Source organism: Malaclemys terrapin, chromosome 1 (genome assembly GCF_027887155.1).
Source record: "Malaclemys terrapin pileata isolate rMalTer1 chromosome 1, rMalTer1.hap1, whole genome shotgun sequence".
Classification (NCBI taxonomy): Eukaryota; Metazoa; Chordata; order Testudines; family Emydidae; genus Malaclemys; species Malaclemys terrapin.
In genome coordinates, this window is record NC_071505.1 from 245,341,269 (window position 1) to 245,362,258 (window position 20,990).

The 20,990-nt window shown below is 40.3% G+C and overlaps 1 protein-coding gene across 2 annotated transcripts in view; it reads left to right on the top strand.

Annotated features, from left to right (window-relative positions):
* The window catches only part of ANKRD10 (ankyrin repeat domain 10), a 44,869-nt gene extending 25,274 nt beyond the window's left edge, over nt 1–19,595 (top strand). Inside the window, exons 4-6 of one of the 2 annotated variants that reach the window (XM_054011318.1) lie at nt 5,506–5,726; nt 14,997–15,092; nt 17,981–19,595. In XM_054011318.1, coding sequence (XP_053867293.1) covers nt 5,506–5,726; nt 14,997–15,092; nt 17,981–18,447 — 784 coding nt within the window. In that variant the 3' untranslated portion in view covers nt 18,448–19,595. The remainder of the gene's footprint in view (nt 1–5,505; nt 5,727–14,996; nt 15,093–17,980) is intronic. The other variant, XM_054011326.1, reaches the window with a different exon arrangement.
* Nucleotides 19,596–20,990: the final 1,395 nt, after the last annotated feature.

The window sequence follows — 20,990 nt, forward strand, 5'->3', positions numbered from 1 at the left end:
AGCTCTCTTTCCCTGCCAAGTAGTGGACTTACACTTCTCTTTTTGTTTCTCTCTTGCTCCTAATGTATTTATAGAATTTTCTCTTATTGAAATTTATGCCCGTTGCTGGATGTAACTCCTTTTGTGCCTTTCTGATTGTGCATGTACATGCTTGCTATTCTTTTTTACTCCTTAGAAATTTGTCCATGTTTCCACTTTCTGTAGGGTTCCTTTAATTTTTCAGATCATTAAAAAGCTCCTGGTTGGAGCAGTATTGGCTTCTTACTATTCTTATCTTTTCTTCACATCAAGATAGTTTGCTATTGTGCTTCTAATATTGGCTCTGAGAAACCACCAGCTCTCCTGAACATTTTTTCCCCCTTAGATTGTTTTCCTATTGGACCTAACCTACTAGTTCTCTGAATTTTAGTCTGCTTTTTTTAAATCCATTGTCCTTACTCTGCTGCTGCCATTCCTTCCTTTCCTTAGAATCATGAAATCATCATTTCATGGTCACTTTTTCCCAAATCACCTTCCGACTTCAGATTTGTAACTAATTCCTTCTTGTTAATCTGAATCAATTCTAATTGGCCTCTCAGAGTTGGTAAGACAACTCCCACCTGTTTATGCTCTCTGTATGTGTGTATATATATCTCCTCAATATATGTTCCATTTTACATGCATCCGAAGAAGTGGGCTGTAGCCCATGAAAGCTTATGCTCTAATAAATTTGTTAGTCTCTAAGGTGCCACAAGTACTTCTGTTCTTCTTTTTGCGGATACAGACTAACACGGCTACTACTCTGAAACCCTTCTAAAGGACTGTCCCCCTGGTTGATTACTTCATCTTGTGAAACAAGAAGTTGTCCCCAGTATATTCCAAAAACTTATTTGGCATTTTGTGTTCTGCTGCGTTACTTTTCCAACAGGTGTCTGCATGGTTAAAGTCCCACATTATTACCTTTGGCTAGTTCTGTAATTTTGTTCTAGAAATTTAGTTCATCCTCTCTCTACAGTCTTTTGTGAGACTTGTCAGATTGGGTTCCATATTCTGTATTGTAAACTTTTAAGTACAGCAATCCCATCTGCTGCTAGTGATCAGCAGCTGCATGATGGCAGTGTATCTTTAACCAATGCCTTTGGGCTCTTTTGAAAGAGGTGTCCAAGCCCAGGGTTCAGGCCTGTCAGGGTTTGGTCAGAGCCATGTCTAAAATTTGGTTTTAGAGTATTCTGTAGTGTTCTAAAAATTTGGGACAGTAGATTAGGGGAAACCTGAAGTCTGAGAGAACTCCCTTCCCTGTTGCCCATAGATTGGCGTGTATTCTTAAATTTCTTTGCCCTTCAGAGTTTGATCCAGGAAGGCAGGGATGCTGTCCCTAGCCTCTGCTTGCCAGAAGGTGGGAATGGGTGACAGGGCATGGATCACTTGATGATCATCTGTTCTGTTGATTCTCTCTGTGGCACCTGGCATTGGCCACTGTCGGAAGATAGGATACTGGGGCTAGATGGACCTTTGGTCTGACCCTATATGGCCATTCTTATTTTTTTAAGGCCTTGTTAGAATCTGTGTTGTTTATAAAGACTTACTGCTTTTTCAAGTAGGTATGAGAGAGAGTGTGAAGTATTCTCTTCATCAGTTGACCAGGCACCTCTGATTGCGTCATGGCCAAGAATCTGACTCGCCTTTAAAGAAATAATCTTTCTTGTAGTCCTTAGTACTAGCCTCCAGTAAGTCTTCTAGTTGGAAACAGTGTGGCCTCTTTTCTGTTTTCCAGTGAACGCTGGCATACAGTCACATTCCACAATCTTGGATTTGCCTTCTATTTCCTGGCCACCTGTGCTAATTCAGAAATTGATACAGGTCATTTAGTTACTGTTCAGTGGTAAGAGGCACAGTCCACCTCACTTAATAAAGGAGTATTCAGCTTACCACTCCACTCCTTTTTCCCTTCCTGCTAGAGGAAACTTAGAACTCTGACTCTCATCTGGAAATGCCTTTTGGAGACTTAATATAGGAGCTCAGATCATAATGACGTGAGAAGCAAGTTGTAGCCAGCCTCTTGGACACAGTGTAAGGAAAGGGCAGGGGATGGTGCAGTGAATCATGCCCATCCCTCTACAGGATCTGGGCATAGTTTAGGGTTTTATGTTCATGTTAGTACAAGGATGGGCAGAGCTAGCTACTAACATCTCTGAAAATCTGCAACACCACTGGCTAGCCACAGAAGAGAATACCTGCTGCAGCCCCTGAAGGGGTATAGTAATGGATGTGCTTGCTCCTAAGGTAGTGCAGACCAGGTCAGCACCAGCCCCCATCCAGGCCAGTGCTTTTAAAAGGTACAGTGGAGCTCTTAGTTTTTTAATATGCTCTTTCATGCTCTGACTCAGGGCCTTTAGAAGATTCTGTGAGAATATTGCAATTTATTGTGTACTCAGATTGCTTTCAGTGGTGGATGGCAGCAGCTTTCACCAGTCTTTTCCGTGACATTACTTGGAAAATCCACTTGCTTGCTTATGAAGGTTAATTTTGAATCTGTAAGGTGTGTGACCTCTATGCAAATTGTATAACTATAATAATCCCTATGGTTCTTTCCTGTCTGTTCCATGCAGATTGCTAATTGAGCATTTTCAGTCTTTCTATCAGTTAGCTTCCATTAGTATTTCACAGTGCTGTGGCCTCTTTGTCACTTTGTGCTCGTCAACAAACTTCCCTTCTAGATATGTGTAAGAAAAGATACCCAAACTTGGGCCCTGTTTAGGTTTATTTTTTACTCGACTTTTTTACTTTTTGACGGTCTCTTGGATTCTTGGAACCCCCTCAGACAGTTCCTGTTTGTGTCCTCTTCTTTCTTCCCATTACTAGCCTCCTGAAGTAGGGAATTCCCATTTGCTTTATTTAGTTAAGACCTGACTTGAAATTTTCATCCTTTTTTTGCAAGATGTATTTATGAGCTCTTTGGTGCAGCTACCTGTTTTTGTTGGGTGTTTTTTTTTTTAATAGTACCTAGCACATCAAGGTCCCTAGGTGCTACTGCAATACTACTAGTAGTAGTCTGATAGCTCTTTCATAGAAGGGAAAGTGCCTGGACCTTCAAGTTAGGGAGAAACCATTCTTTTAAAAACAAATTCTGACTAGTTCTGTCTTCGTTTTCTCTTCTCCCCCATTAATTTAAATAGTTTCGGAATTAGTAACTTAAAACTTAACACCTCTTTCAGGAAAAATGAAAGTAGGTGTGCCCTTCTGCAACCTTGCTATGTGGTGTTAAAGGCCTAAGCATCTTAATTTGTACATCTTCCACCTGGATAGTCTTTCTTCCTCATCTGCCACTTTGGGAAATGCTGGTGTAGCTCTTCTTACCATTTTACCCTCCTTTCTTAACTGCTTAGAGCAGTGAAATAGTTTAATAATATTTTTAAATGTCAACATAGTTATTTATCATTGGTATCTGAGTTCATTGAAATGAATGGAGCAATCCACATCTCAGAGCTGTTGCTTGAGGGTGTCTGCAAACCCATGCAGGTGTTTCTGCATCAGTTGCATTTGCCTAATGTTAAAAGGTTTTCTTCACAACCATAACAGCTAGAGCCTTTTTTTTTTTTTTTTAATAAAAGCTGAGACTCAGGAGGAAATTTACCAGTCTGTCATTCATCTAGTCCTTTGCATACATGCCCCTTTTCCAGTGAGGCGAGGGAATATGACCCACTCTTTAGGAGACACTGACTTAAGTGGTTATGGGTTTCACTTGATCCTGAGCTGATCGGAGGGAGCTATTAACTTTTTGTTCAACAAAGGATATGTTCCTGAAACTTGCATTGTTTGAAGTCTCTAATCTTGGGTTTTCTGTAGCACCTGTTAAATAATATCTGTGCTGACAGGTAAGCTAGCACAAGCAAGGCCCATAGGGGATGGCTTGAGTATTCTGGTAGGGAAATTAAGAAGGTCTCCTTCTCTAAGTCAGTGGTGTTTCTGGTTGTGGAGACCAAAGGAAGTGAACCAAATTGTGTGTGCGCGCGCTCTCTCTCTATCTATCTATATAAGCTTAGCTATATCCTTCTGTTAAGGAATTGGTCTTGGTATAGTGGTAGTTCTGCTTGTAAAGATTTTTACCTCCTTTCTGATCAGTGTGGCAAGCAAACTACAATCTTCTAGAAAACAACCCTAGTCCATAGCCTTTCAAATTCCATAGTCCAGTCTGTGTCAAGGTTTAGGGTTTCATGCTGGACCTAGTCAGCTGTCCTTCACAGGCCTTTCTGAATTATTCCTACATCATGCTTGTTAATAGTGAAATAGTAGTTCTGACTAAATTGAAAAGAACATTATTCTACCTATGTCGCATTGGTATAATTTAGATCCTGTCTATAACTTGCTCAGTTCCTTTGTTTTCATGTATTTGGCAAGATCAATTTATTATACTTCAGGGGAATTTCAACAAAGGAGACAGTTCAATGGATTGGGTATGTTAATCTCCTAAATTATCCCTCTGTTGGTCCATCTCCTTATTTTCAGGAATTTAAAGTAATAAGCTTCTTGCCTAAACTACAAAATCTAAGAAGTAAAGATCCAGTTTTCTGGCTGGGAAGTTTTGTTTCATGGTGTATCTAGTTAGAAAAGATTCATCAGCATTCTCTATTCCTCCCTCTAATTCTGCTGCTGCCAACCCCCTTTGTCTACACTCTTTTGTTACATTTTCTTATTACCCTTCAATGTTCGTATTTCTAAAGATAGGCTTCCTGTTGTCAGAGGCCATTCATGTAAATTCTTATCAGTGGGGAAGGGCAAAGGGAGAACTCTTTCAAATTGAAACTTTTGTCTGTAACTGTTGGTGTCCTATCTGGCTCCATTTAATTCATAATCTCGCTAAATTAGAAAATTCAATGCCAGTGTTCCATCTTGGACTAATATTGAGCGAAATAACAGAACAAGTCCCCAGCATTTATAATGTCACACACTTTGAAATAAGAAACAAGAGCAAAAAACAAATCATAAGGAAAGCATAACTAAGCATAGCTTTTATATTTTATTGTTAGGAAGATGAGTGATGTTAATTATTGTTGTCTTAGATACCAGAATGCCATGGACAATTGCTAAGTCATGTTAAGTTTGTTTTGAGGGTGGTTTTTACTCAAGATAAGAAATAGATTGTCAAAATAAGCTACAGAAGGTGATAGATTTCAAGATTTAGATTTAGGAGTCTGGAGTCTGTGTAAAGGTCAGATGCTTCGGACTGTAATTTTAGAAATTAAGCATTTTGAGATGTTTAAATAGGAAGATACTTTTTTAAAGGCACATAGTATATTGATTTTATTGAAAAGTATATTGTCTCCCAAATTTTGCTTAGAAGCCAGATATGTGCAAAGGCTAAGTTAGTTTTAAAACTAAGATTGATTAAATAATTCCTTAATGGAAATTTGCTAAGTTTATGTTCTTTCTCTCTCATCACTTGCAGATAGTTAGTCAGTAAGAGCAGCAGCAGCAGTCAAGGTGGGTTGATGAATGAGTTTAATTCAGTTTCTTTGTATTGTGCAGCTTGAGAAATGCCAGTGGACTGACAGCAGCAGATCTTGCACATACCCAGGGCTTCCAAGAGTGTGCCCAGTTTCTCTTGAATCTCCAGAACTGTCACCTGAACCGTTTCTTTAGCAATGGCACGTTAAATGGAGGTCCCAATCCAGTCAATGGTGGGACAAGTCGAAAGAGATCCTTTGAAGATGTGGATTCTGCTGGAGTAAAGAAAGCTAGGACTGAAGGTGAGATTTCAGAGCTAAAAGTGGGAGGGGCACTATCACTGTTGACTGTGAGAGTAAGAGACGGTACTCCGGGCTATACAGTTTATTTTTGACATCCCTAAAAAGGGATACATGAATCAAATATGAATAAAATAATTATGAAAACAAGACTGGCGGCCTCCTTAAAAAATTATTAAAGAATTAGGTTCCCACTCTTAGCGAGTACATGCCTCACTTCTGCAAGTCCTAGAGCTATATGGACAGGAAGTAACTTGGAGGGAATGTGTGCACCCTCTTCTGACTCAGATGTTGATTCATAAAAGGATTGTGGAGCATTTTTTGGCTACTTTCTGTCATAAAGATCATATAATCACAGAAATATAGGGCTAGAAGGGACTTGGAGAAGTTGTCAGATCCAGACCCCTGTGCTGATGCAGGACTAAGTAAATGTAGACCATCCCTGACTGATGTTTGTCTAACCTGTTCTTAAAAACCTCTAATGATGTGGGTTCCACAACCTCCCTTGGAAGTCCATACCAATGCTTAACTAACCTTGGAGTCAAAGATGATTTCTCCCCCCCCCCCCTTCCTAATATCTAACCTATATTTCCCTTGAAGCAGATTATGCCCATTATTACTTATCCTATCCCAGTGGACATGGAGAACAATTGATCACCATCTTCTTTATAACCACCCTGAACATATTTGAACACTATTATCAGGTTCCTCCCCCCTACCCCGTCTTCTTTTCTCAAAACTAAACATGCTCAGTATTTTAATCTTTACTCATGGATCAAGTTTTCTAAACCTTATCATTTTGTTGCTCTCATCTGGGCAGTTTCCAGTTTGTCTACATCTTTTTCCTAAAGTGTGATATCTAGAATTGGATATAGTACTTCAGCTGTAGCCTCACCAGTGCTAGTAGAGCAGGACATCTGCCTCGCTTGTCTTACAACACGGGAGGTAATTGTCCAGTCCTGCTTAGTACTCCAGCTAAGGCCTCACCAGTGCCATGTCCAATTCATAACCATCATTTGTTTGTTCTTCAACTGTTTGCCATTGCCTAGTTCTTGCTTAATATAATATATGTCATGTTGACTGCCTTCTCAATAGGAGTTGTGTGCTTAGCTTATGGCCTTCTTAAAGGACCCAGAATATAAATAGCTGCCCTCACCAACAATCCCACTGTTTTTCTGTCTTCCATATGCTGTAGTTGGGGACATTTTTCCTTCCCTTCAGCATTATGCAGTAGTTAAAAACTTCCCAAAAAATGCTGTATAAATAGTTTGTTAGACAAGATTTTCCACAGGTGAAACCCTGTGGAAGGTCCTGGCCAGATTTGGCTGCACTCCAAAAATTTATTAAGGTCCTAAGGCTTCTCCATGACTGCCACCACTCTCTATAATGGCCTGGAGATGCACGCTTTTGTCATCAAAATTGGGGTTAAATAGGGATGTGTTATTGCCCGAACTGTGTTTTCCATCTATTTAGCAGTCATTTTGGTCCTCTTTAAAGGCCACCTCCCCAATAGAGTTGACATTCAATACAGAATGGATGGGCGACTTATTAATCTTCGAAGTCTTCACTTGAAGTCTAAAGTCCTCAGGGCGTCCATTACTGATCTTCAGTAGGCTGATGACTGTGCCATCCTCGCGCACACTGAGAATGACCTTCAGTCCACATTGGATTTTTTTGCACAAGCTTATTGAAGCTTAGGACTCTCACTCAATATTGGGAAGACTAAAATGCTCCATCAGCCTGCTTCAGGCCTTGCACACAATCCACCACAAATCATCATCGAGGGACAAACTTTGGAGACAGTTGAGCACTTCTGCTACCACGGTAGTCAACTTTCTCAAAATGCAAAAATCGACAGTAAGATCCAGCACAGGATCCAGTTTGCAAGTGCTTCCTTTGGGAAATTGCTCCAACATGGTTTCACAGACCGTGACCTACAGCAGGATACCAAGGTCTATGAGACAATTGTTATTCCTACACTCCTTTTATGGTTGCAAAATCTGGGTGACCTATCAACAGCACCTCAAGAGTCTGGAGAGGCACCAACGATGCCTCCGAAAGATCCTTCGCATCAAGTGGGAGGATCACTGCACTAACGTCAGTATCCTCACTGAAGCTAATGTCCCCATCATTGAAGCAATGATCCTCATGCTTTCTGGGCTGGACATTGTGTCCCAAAACAAGTCCTCTACTTTCCACTCGCTCGTGGTCAGAGATCCCGTGGTGGTCAGAGAAAACGCTACAAGGACACCCTGAAAGTGAATCTGAAGAAAACTGATGTGGACATCATAAGCTGGAAGGAGCAAGCCACCAACCGACTCCAATGGCAGCGCATCCTCCATCAGGCAGTGGTCCTCTTCGAGGAGAAGCACCTTGCCCTCGACGCTGTAAAGAGAGAGAGAGAGAAGGAAGGAAAAAGAACTTTCTCGGCAGGCAGCTGACCCACCAGGAGTTGTCTATACCTACTGTGGGGAGATCTGTGGTTCCAGGATCAGACTCGTAAGTCATCTCAGGACCCATATGTAAATCCATTTTAGAGATCATCCTCGAATAGAGGGATTGCCAATGATAAGAGAAGGTTTTGTTTGTTTTCAGAAGTCACAGATATTAGTGATCCAACAGGATTCCTTTTGGAGCATTACAAAAGCAGAGATTCACAAGATGTGATTCTTTCCCTTTCAAATGACTGACCTGGGCTTGAGCAATGTCTTTACGTACTTGAAAGAAGATAGTTTTGCAAAAATCCTGGAACATCTGCTGGCTCTTCTTTAAAAGGGTCCCAAAAGACCAGCGAGACCAGCAAGTGGTATTCCAAAATCACTTCCTTCAGCCCTGAAGTTGGAAAAGCCTTTGCTAAAAATCTTTTTGGCATGAGTGGTGGTCTTCCACACCACATTTTCCTAGATTCTCAGACAGAGAAGTCAGTCTTTGCAGAAGATAGCCTTGTAGGAACTCTTCAAGAAGTTTCAGAGGCTGCAGTATCTGAGATTTTGGTGGGAAACTAGGGGTAGCACTTCTCTGGGTTCTATGGCTTCAAAAATTGCTCTGTGCTAAGGTGAGGCTCTAAGAGGTTCAGCCAGACCTTGGTGCAGTTAGCCTTCCCAGATCTTAATTGTCCTCAAGGAGAAAACTTCCTTGTATCTGGGCCATTTGGTTTAGTCTCCTGCACTAAGGCATCCATCTGATACATCCAGCATGATTTCCAAGAAATGCCTCTAAAGATGTCAAAGAAGAGGGCTTTCTGAAGATTCTACACCATCCTCTGTGCCCAGCTGTGATTATTCCTTATTGGGGTTGCTAGCTTTTGATTGCCCTGCCATTGTTGCCAAGGTAGTTGTGATGAAGTGAGGAATTTTCGCTAATATTTTTTATGAATACTGTGTGCACTTCAGTTTTCCCCTATATGCTGCATGGATAACTAGGTGGTTGGAAAAAGGCTGTTTACTCTTGGGCAGGCATGTGAATGGTGTGAATAGCGCCTAGCTCTGTCGGGTTTGGGGCCCAGTTCAGTGGAGGGTCTGTGAAGACAATGGCAAATCCAATCACCAAGACTTTTGGTACCTAGCAGCTAATGACCATGAATGGTCCACCGCCTCTGCAGGATGCCAGCTGTATTTGACCAGTTGGACAACAAATGACTGAGGAGGGGCCTGATAGAACTGGCTTGGGAACTTGAACAAAGAGGCTGGAGAGAGAGAGAGAGCGGGAGCCAGGGGTGGACACTGCTTTGCTGGGCTCTGGGTAACCAGAGTGGAGCATGCTCTAACTTTTTTTCTTTATGCTAACCAAGGACTTTCTGTGCTATGTTCCAGACGTCTAATAAACCCTGCTGTTCTTGCAATGCCTGCCAAGAGCCACTACAGATGCAGAAGGTGGGGGTGCATTACCCCCTTTGGGTGTGCAAATCTCTCTCGGGTGTCCAACTCAGGTGGACTCACTGAAGAGAGCTCATGGTGTGAAGTAGGGGTGCTGGAGGCTCTGAGGTTCAGTTCAAGGACGCAGGGAAGCCAAGTATCTTACCCTAGTGAAAAAGTGAGATCCTAAGGAGGTCTGGTACCCTGAGGGGTGTCCTCCCAGGACTGTTTCAGAGCACTGGATCTGTGGATCCATGACAGGTGGTAGCAGAGGATGGCTTCTGAATGCACCAAGAGGATGGTTGGTTGCTGAATGCACCAGAAGTATGTTGTTGTACGTGTCTAGCATCAGTAAAACAAGGGTAGTCAAAGGAAATAGCCAGAAAATGGTGTATAACCATCTCCCTAAAAAGAAAATTGCAAACCTGCGCATGGAGAGGATTAGGCATTGGGAAGATCAAGAAGATGCAGCTAATTGCATGGCTGGAGAAGAATGATCAGTTTAAGAGGCAAGTTCCAGCCCCAAATGTGTCCCCAACAGAGTCCAGAAACAGCACCAGAGAGAGCAGCCAGGGCAGCAGCAGGGGGTCCACAAGACCCAGTTCCCCATCCAGCAAGGGACCTTCATGACCTTGCTCCCCATGAACAGATTTGAAGCAATGGGAGTTGGAGCTGAGAGTGAAGTTGCTGGAAAACTGCAAGAAGCAATGAAAGCATGAATGGGATATGAAGAAGCAGAGGAGCAAGAGGACCCACAGAGGAATATGTGAGGAGATGCCATGGGATGCCAAGTCCGCAAGGAACCTAGATACCAAATTGCTGCCCCAGTTTAAGGAGGTGGGGATGTAGATGCCTACCCCACTGCCTTTGAAAAGGCTTGTGATTTGAACCAGGTTAACCCTGTGGACTAGCTTTGCTGTCTCACCCCCTTACTCGGTCCCAAACCCATACAGGCTTACAGCCAGATGGATGGAGTTGATATTGGGGACTATGAACTATTCAAAAAAGCTTTGCTGCTCAGGTTTGAATTGATTCCTGAGGCATTTAGGAAAAGGTTTCAGAGTGTGCAAAAGACTTAGGATGTGACTTACTTGGAAGCCACCACCCTGATGGGAGAGTGTTTTGACAGATGGGGTAAGAGTGCAGGGGTCACCGTGCTGGAGGATTTGTATAACCTGATTGGGTTGGAGCAAGATTGAGTTGTGTTCTCAACACAGGCTGACAATGTGGTTAGTGAACAGGAAGCCCAAGGATTTGCACAGTGTGAGTCAATTGGCAGATGAAGGGGTCCTCCCAGGGACTATTCCAGAGCTGTTCTAGAGCACTGGACTTTGTGGATCTGTGATAATAGTGCATCCTTAATGCACTAGTTCTAGAGAAGGCCGGTGCTAAAGTTTTATGGGTTGGTGATGTGAAGGGTTGGAACTGAGAAGACTGACTTCTGCTCCTTGCTCAGTTCCCATTTCCTTAGGAAAGCCAGATTCTGGCACAGGCTGGCAAAGATCCCCGTTGTCTCAGACACTGCTGAGAGATCTTTAACTTCAATAGTGTCTTTAGGAAGACATGTATGATTTAGGAATTATGCATTTCCTCTGAGACTTAGACACAGATTTTGGATCTCTGTTGTGGGTGTATGGACCTCCTTAATCCAAAAACAAATGCGATCCTGGAGAAGCTGAAAGTGACTAAATCAACTGCTTCAGGCCTCAGCCATCTATTTATGGGTCAGTTCTGCATAGAAATCCAAACTAGGAAGTAGCCTTATGCCTTCAGGGGAGATAGAGGAAGGAACTTCACTTCTGCTTCAGGCAGCATTGTTGCAAAGCAGCAATTTGAAGATGAGAGAGATGACCCTGTCCCAGGCTTCAAGGAAACAGATCCTTCAATGTGCCTCCCTTTTGGAGACCATTTGTCCTTAGGGTGTGTTTTCTCTTTGACCATAGTAAACCATTTTCTTGGGCTGTTGGAGCCGGGAAATTATCAAACGGGGGTCTGACTTCCAGTTCCAGGCTCTGTCTGTCACACACTCGCTCTTGCGCTCGCTCTCTCTCTTTTCTCTTCAAGGATCCCTCTCATAAGAAACTTACAGGACAAGGTTTTGGCTTTAGTAAAATTTGAGAAAAGAATGTCAGACCCTTACAGGAGAAAGGGATTTTATTCCCAGTATTATTCCTTTCATAAAAGGAAGAGTGACCTGCATACTATTATAGACCTCCCCAAACTGAACAAATGCCCAAGGGAAAATCAGATTCCACATGGTTTCTTCTGGGGAACATAACCCCTTTTTGGTTCTGCATTGGTTTGGGTCCTTTGTTTACTTGCTTACTTACACAACTTGATTAGCACAAGTAGTACCACAACTTTGTGATGTACCATGATCATTACCAATAGATGGCACTATCCTTTGGGAGAGTGGCATCTCCTAAAGTATTCACCAAGTCTTTGGCTGTGATCACAGCTCATGTGCATCATCAGGGCTTACAGACTTATCCATACCTAGATGACTGGCTTATAGGAATTTCATCTTAACATGGGTTAAGTTATGCCCTAAAGAAGTGTTCCATCTTCAAGACTCTCTTGGTCTGAGTGAAGAAAAAAATCAGACCTTATTCCAGTTAAGATTTTGACTTTCATAATGTCTGTCCTAAATTTCACAAGGGATTTAGCTTTGTCTACTTCAGGGCAAGTTGACAGAACTTACTAAGGCAGTTTTCTGAGGAAGTTGGGCTCAATGACCGTCTGCAGACTTCTCACCCTATTTGCATGTCTGCAGATGAAACCTTTACAAGGGTGAGGTCCAACGGGTCCTCCTGGAAAGCAGGAAACCCTCAACCAGAGACTTACCGCAGGTATGGACTCCTGTCCTGCAGTGGGATCTTAACTTGGTCCTCTCTAGGATCACCGGCCCGCTCCTTAAGCCACTGGGTTCCTGCTCCCTTTCCCACTGTCATGGAAGGTCGGGTTCCTGGTGGCGGTGACGTCGTCAAGATGGGTCTCTGAAATTAAAGCCTGACCTCAGGACCTCCATACACAGTCTTCTACAAAGATAAGGTTCAGTTGTGGCCCCACCCTGCCTTCCTGCCAAAGGTGGTCTCCACCTTCCATATGAACCAGGACATCTTCCTCCCGGTGTTCTGTCCCAAACTGCACAAGACCAGTGAGGAGAGCCATCTTCACTCCCTGGACGTCCGGAAGGCCTTGGGTTTCTACTTAGAATGTACCAGGCCTTTCCGAAAATCAACTCAACTCTTCATCACTACAGTGGATAGGATGAAGGGTCACCCAGTGTCCTCGCAGAGGATTTCCAGTTGGATTACCTCGTGCATAAGGACCTGTTACAACCTGGCTGGGATTCCGCCACCACTGATTGTCAGCGCCCACTCGATTACAGCGCAGGCATCTTCAGCGGCCTTCCTGGCACACATCCCTATCCAGGATATCTGTAGAGCTGCAACATAGTCCTCTGTTCACACGTTTACTTCTCATTATGCCATCACTCAGCTGGTCAGAGACTACGCTGGGTTTGACAGAGCTGTGATGCAATTTACATGTCCGTGAACTCCTACCCACCTTCAGAGGTATTGCTTTGGAGTCACCTAATATGGAATGAACATGAGCAAGCACTTGAAGAAAAGACAGTTATCTTTTCCATAACTGATGTTCTTTGAGATGTGATGCTCATGTCCATTCCACAACCCGCCCTCCTTCCCCACTGTCGGAGTTTCTGGCAAGAAGGAACTGAGGGTTGGGGGAGCCAGCAGCACCTCTTACACTGTGCCGTTTGGGTGCCAGTCCTCTACGGATACTGCTGAGGGCACTGGTGCATGTGGCGAGAACACATGCCTAATATGGAATGGACATGAGCAACACATCTCAAAGAACACCAGTTACGGAAAAGGTAGCTGTCTTTTCTCTGTACAATGTAGCAAGAACAGAGGCAGTTTGGGGAGCACAGTGCGTAATCCACTGGCCAATTAGCAAAGCTCTATGGAGGCAAAGCCAGGAAGGCATTGCTTATCTTACATAACTCCTGTTCTGTGACTGTATAGCCTCTAGAGCACCACACTGGGTCACGCTCTCTTTCTCCCTCTGCTATTTTTTTGGAGCCCAGTTACATTTAGGTGTTCTGGAGGCAGAGGAGAAACAAGGAGAGCATTGGTGAGGGAAGGCCACCTATATTCTCTGGTGCAGGTAGGCTTCATGTCCTAGACCAGTGTTTCCCAAACTTGGGACGCCGCTTGTGTAGGAAAAGCCCCTGGCGGGCCGGGCCGGTTTGTTTACCGGCCACGTCCGCAGGTTCGGCCGATCGCGGCTCCCACTGGCTGTGGTTCGCTGCTTCAGGCCAATGGGAGCTGCTGGAAGCAGCGCGGGCTGAGGGACGTAATGGCCGCTGCTTCCAGGGGCTTTCCCTACACAAGCGGCGTCCCAAGTTTGGAAAACACTGTCCTAGACTAATTGTCTATAGTCTTTATGGTTCCAAAGATAGCATTCAGAATCTGCATCAAATATACGGTGTCTGATCCCAAGCTAGAAATGTTCTCTGAGAAGTCTGAATTGCTCTCTCTCATATCATTGTGCTAACTGAAGCCTAATGATGGGTAATTGAAATGTCAACTATTTCACTTCACTTCACCAGAAAAATCAATCTAATGTACTTAAATGTCATGGAGCATCTAGTTTGTGTTGAGTTGAGTTTAAGGCTAGAAGGAATGACCAGATCATCTAGTCTGGTCTTCTGTATACGATGGGCAACAAACGCTAAAACCAACAACTAAAGTATTACCGCACACAGGAGACTAAACTACTATGTTGCCACTGACAGAGAAAATAGGAGGAACTGAGTATACATCAATGCCTGAGGTCCCTGCAATGGCAGGGAATTGATGAAGTGAGATAATCCTTGCAAGTGACCTGCGTGCTCTATGCTACAGAAGAAGGCAAAAACAGCAAAACCTGAAGTTTCACTGCCAATCTGACCTGGGGGGATATTTCTTGCCAAACCCACATATGGATCTGATCTCCATCTGTGGCCATCTTTGATGCTTCAAAGGAGGGTGACTAACCCCCACTCTCCCAGGATACATTGGGGGTGAGAATCCTTTCTTGACCCCTGTGTGTGACCAGCTGAAGCCTGAAGCATAAGCTTTAAAAACAAGATATAAACTGGAAAGGATCCCCAGGGCTGCCAACTCCTGTCACCTGCCAAATCCTTAATTCTCCCACAGTCAGTCACTTCTAAGCCAGAGTTCCCTTCATGCACCCCTCAGATTTCTTATTTTATGCGCATACAATTAATCTTTCCATATAGCAAGTTTTTTCTCATTTTAATAATGAGAATATTTACACTTCAGTTTAGTGGTTTGGCTACGCGTTTTCAAATGTGCTCTGGAAACTAAATCTAACCTTCTTTTTCTATCAGCTCATAGCTTTGATGGCTTAATACCAATGATGAATGGAGGAAATGAGGATGATGCTGACAATATGCACATTGATAAAGAGCTTGCTGTTGTATCAGGTGGGAGTGGACAGTTTCCTGTTAACTACAACAACATACAAATGGTTGAAGACACCAAACAACAGGAGAGTGGTTCTGTTGGACCAAAAGAGATTGAAATTTACACAGTTTCTGCAATGCAAACTCCCTGTCGTTGCAAGAATCAATATGCATTTTATTTCTAATTTAAATATAAAACATCTTATTTTTTGCACACTGTTGTCCAGAGTCTTGAAAACTATTGTATTACTGTAACAGCTATTATATTTGGGTTTTTAAGTAGATATTGAAGATTAGCTGTTTCATAGAACAAACTGCAAGGGTATAAGGGAGACCTTATTGATAGATCTAATCTAAACAGAAGTTCACTATGGCTGTTTCACTTTAATTAAAGGCTTACATTTCATGTGCCTTGTTTTTAGTTACTATGTTTGCAGCTTAAAGGAAAATTCAGAGGTATTTTAAATGATTGGGTTAATTGGTACCAACTAGACTTAATTGCCAATATTGTACAAGGAAAAGTATATCCTAATGGTTTATATAGTTCTTGAAACAATGTGTGGTGCCTCTTAGCTAGTTTCAAACTAGCTCAACATATGCTAAAAATAATAGTCCAAACTTAGCGACTGTTTGTTCAATATTTGTTCAAACACAGCAATATGACTGTAGAAATCATGTAGTGAACAGCTATTGCTTTTGTTTTATGTGGATAAAAGACTATTGATGCCATGGAACTTTCAATGAGTTGCCATTTGGAACAATCTTGGAAACTGTTTTGGATTTTGTATCAGTCTTCATGAAAACAGCCACATTGTTAGTAGTAGTGCATATTAGTACTTTAATTTTTTCAGGGGCCGCTTGATCAAGATGCTTTTTAATAACCTGAGAGTGTATATAGAGTTACGCTGTCTTAAGAAAAATTGTCTTGGGTCAGCTTGTCCATCCACTTGGTAGGTAAAGGGAGGAGTTACTATTTTAGTGTATTATTAAATTTTGAAATGAATATTCATGTTGTAAGTCATACTATGATAAAATGTTTCTGCTTGATACCATTGGTCGGATTCACCAAAAGTAGATGAAAAGCTCCAGTGATAGTTGCCAAATGTTTATATTTATTGAAAAGTACTTGACTTTCTCTTTCATAAATATTGTGTATTGTTATGGATCCTTATTTTCAACAAATATAAAAATGCTATAATTATCACTAGAACTATTCACTATTTGCTTTTGAATATTCACTAACAGAAATGCCATTGTTAACGTCATCCACTTGGCAAGGTAGCCTAAATTATCAATTTTAAAACAGAACTCTGCACTTTTTCCAGTTTAAAATTTTGATAATGTGTTTATTATGTGCGTCTTCGTCACAATATTACTAGGCATAATGTGTTGACTTTTTTTTTTTTTTTTTCCCCCTTTTAACTTGACCTCCAACAGGATTCTGTGGCTAGTAAGTTTAGTTAATGTGATTATTTTAAGCAGTTTAGGGATAAAGCAGGAAACTTCAGTTGCTGCACTTTAGTGTCACAGATAACTCTCAATTCATTCACTTTCTTGGCATTGTGCATTACTATATGTGAAATACCAATGTCATATTATGTATATCAGTTTATATTTACGTGGAGAACCACAACTTTCCACTTCTTCGGTGTAAAACCGTGGTACTCATTACCTTTCCTTCAAACAAGGACCCCATGTTTTAAAATCTGGCAATTTAGTAAGAATACTTAACTGTCCTGAGCTAGAAATAAAACAAATGATACTTTTCTACACAAAGATTTCTGTGTTAATATGTACATAAATGTATGTGTATATGTTCAGAGAGAGACAGAAAATGTAAAATGCTCAAATATCAAAATACAGAGCTCAAGTTTCTAGGTTTGCCCTGCTTATCATTAGAGACACACACATGCAGATACACCCCAATAGGTAATTCTAGGACACACCTAGTAATCTATTTTTTGTGCTAGTACTTTGAGTACAACTGCAAAAACCTATATTTGAAACTTGACTGAAATTTAGTTTTACCAAAAAGGTCGTTAGTGTACTAATTACTAAAATTCAAACGAGAAATTGCTTAAAGCAGTCTGTTTTTTTGCATGCATGTTTTTAGTATTTCTGTGCATTTTGCTGTTGTATGGCATTTTGCATGTGCATTGTACAGATGTTACAAATCTATCATTAAGAAAAAACATATTTTTCCTGCTTAATATATTCTCAAGTAAACTACCAGTTATACTGAAATTAATTGTTCGATATACAACCTTAGGAAACATTTTACATTAGCTTCCCCATTGACATAAGCTTGTTCATATTGCCTGCTTCGATGTGTACTGTTACCTGAGATCTGTCACTAAAGAGGAGGCAAGAAACTTTAAATTAATCACCACTGCTAAAAACTGTAGTCCACTCAAATTTCAGTTCTTACACAGAGATTCTTTAATTCCAGGTGGATTTTAAATTTGTGTAAAAAGGTATCTTAACTTCAAAAGCCTTTGTCCTCTTTCTCAAAATACTATTTGGAATTTTGTCTGCTTTGTTACTCTACGCTTGTCACTTAATTTCTTATTTTTCTAAAATTCACACTGTCTTAGAAAGATTAGCATAGCTATATATATATTTACATTTCTAATTTAGTTAGCAGTTATGTTTTTGAAATTGAAATTAGCTTTCAAATTTACTGATCAAAGCCAGATTACATTACTTTTAAACCACCTGTGTTGACATGGAATATAAAAATTAGGTTTGCACTCAAGTGCGTGGTTGTTTTGGTTTTTTTTTGTTTTGGTTTTTTTTCCCCCAAGTTTCCATACATAAGTTTTGAAAAACAAAGTGGAGTGCAGTGGAGACATTTTTATGTATTTCCATTGATTCTCAATTTTTGGTGACAGATGTATTTCTTAATGCAGATATGAATAGCAGTAGCTCCGTTTTGAATGCATTGACAAATGGATGTACCATCAATGGACATTTGGACTTCACCGCCATAACACAGTTCAATGGAATGGATGCCAGGCATGAAGAATGTTTAACATTAATACCTAATGGAATAACTCCTGGTGTCGCTTCTGCCAATAGGCACAGAATTCACACCAGTAATGGTACTGAAGAACCAGAAAAAGTCATGAATACTTCTGCCGATATGTGTGGTTCACTGCATCTGAATGGAAGCCCAAGTAGCTTTGTGTCTAACAGGCCCTCATGGGTTGAAGATCTTGGAGATACTTTGCACTATGGACATTATCATGGTTTTGGGGATACTGCTGAAAGCATCCCTGAACTTAACAGTGTTGTTGAGCATTCCAATTCTGTTAAAGTTGAACAGAAATACGATAATACTGTCTTAGGCACAATGTATCTTTATCATGGTTCCTAAATCAACATATTCTTGTTTGTCAAATTCATGTTGAAATTGCTAGCAAATGTGACAAAAAATTCTCACCTAGCATTAAATCTGAAGAATGCAACTATTACTATTTTTACACTTTGTTTATATAAAAAGTAAACCTTTCATTTGACAGTCTTCTACTATAGTTCTAATTTGTTGCATGTATGGGGCTTATTTAGTGATGCAAGTAGGTGGTGTTACAATGAAATGTTTATTCTTTGCATTTTACTATGGAATGTTGTGGTTTTGTACTTTTTTTTTTATTTTTATTTTTTTTATTTCCAAGCTAGTGAACATTATCTTTCCCCTTTTTTAAAAATGTTTTCCCTCTTATTAATATGATCACACTGTATTGAATTTTGTGCAGAAAACAAGTTGTGTGTTTGTGCATCACTCTTGAAGTAAATATTTTCCTTTTTTGTATTTTCTGCTGAAGCTATGGTAGCAACATCAATGCCAGCTGTCACTATGCAAGGTTTGAAAAGTGGTGTTCTTAAAGGAGTTTCTCTGATTTACAAATTTGTGCGTTTAATAGAATTGAAAGTTCATCTTTACTTTCTATGACAAATTAAATGTTAAAAATGCAACGACAAACTTTTGAAAAATGTTTCACTTTAATGTAGCATAGGAATTATTTTCTTCTTTGTTAGGGCCCTTTGCATTATAGAAGTGGAAAAGCAGATTACCCATATTGGTTGCAAGTCACGGTTGGTTCTGATTTTTGGCCTTTTTTATTTTGCTTCTCTACTTTAAATGTGTGCTTGATATTTTACCATAGCTCACAGCCTGGAGGCATGTTGGCACTGTTTTTGCTTTTTATGCAATTTAAAATTACTGCTACTTGTTATAGAAATCGTCAGGTCAAAATATTTGACTGATTTTGATATACTGTACATATATTTTGTTTGCTTTGTGTTTTTTTTACAACTGCTTTGAAAATCTAATGCTGTGTATATCTAGCCAGTTAAGATACTTTTAGGGCTATGTTAACTGAAAATACATTGTATTTAAAGCTTATTACAAAAGTAAACATTCATACAAGTGCTCTGTACAAACATTAAATAATGTAAGATACTACTTTTGTGATTTGATAAACGAACGGTGGGAGAATATATTAAACAAGAGAAAGCCAGTAAGTCCTTTGAACTGTATCAATTTTTTGTTGTTTAAAAGGGATGTTTACAAATTGGATTTAAAAAAAAAACTCTATTGTATCTGGATTTATTTTATTTAGAACTGATACATTCATGGATTATATGAACAAGTGTTTAATAATTTTAAAGTCAAATCTCACTTACCTACTTAATCCTTCTTAATCCCTGTGTGGAATTTTCGTTTATTTTCATTATGTGGAATTATAAAAAAAAAAAAGGTAAATAGGCTGGCAAGCTATCTTTGACTGAATTTCTTCGCTCTTTCAAAGATACTTGTACATGTTTTCTACAGTATGTGTAAAGACTATATCAGTCCTGAGCTCCAAAGAAAGATCAGAAATGTTAGCTCTGAGTTTCACACTGAAATTGTGTAGTACTCAGTTTTCCCTTAAACATTTTATTAGGAAAGTCTGAAAAATCAATATTTTCTAATAGAACTTACAATATTGTTTCATATATCACCATTCTGATAAAATCCCACAAAGCAAATTAAAGTGTAGTGAGTTAGATATTAGTTGAGTTACAATAACAGTATAAGCAAATGGAGCAGTTGGCCAGAATAATGCACTTAACTTCTGGGGACAAATGAGATGTGCAGCGGAACCTAAATCTCACCTGAAGCATGGCACCTCTAGCATTCTATAATTTTGGTCAAACTAACACTTCAGACTTAAAGCTTGATTAAAACATTTTTCCAAGTGCTATTTTAGAGTTTTACAAATGCTTTTGTTTAGACATGTTTGGACAAATCAAAGCCATTAGTAGTTATAGCAGTGTGCTGTCTGGATTTTCCTCCTCAGGTTACAACTAATCTTGCACACATGTTGCTTGGCTACATTTTATAGTTTTCAATGAGGTTTTATATACCCAAGTGAAGTATAACTCAAGACTTAAATTTCCTGTCAGACAAGCTTTTAAGGAAATATGTACTATGTTCAGCTTCCATTCACTATTACTTAAACAGATTTCAGACACTCATTTTTTCTTCAGAAATATTTGACTGAATAATGTAGTATCTATATCCTACCTGTGAAACATTTTCTTCAGACCCCTCTTCTCATTCAAATACTTTATTGCTTCCAAGACTAAATTTCCAAAACTGAAACTTGAGGTCCTTGATTGCTGCCTGTTGTAAATTCTTAAGATGTCGTCTGTATGCTTCTAAAGTCCACTGAAGTCCTCAAAGCAAAATAAGGTTGCAAGAGTGTAGTATGTGAGTTAAGAAGGAGATTGATGAGGCAGTTTTGAGTTTATATGCTGGAATTGAAAGTGAGAAGTGCAGGCTATTAACATAGCCCTGTTTTCACTACTGTACAGAGGCAGAGAGTTGGAGCATACTCCTGGTCTGAGAGTGAACACTGATATGAATAGTTAAAG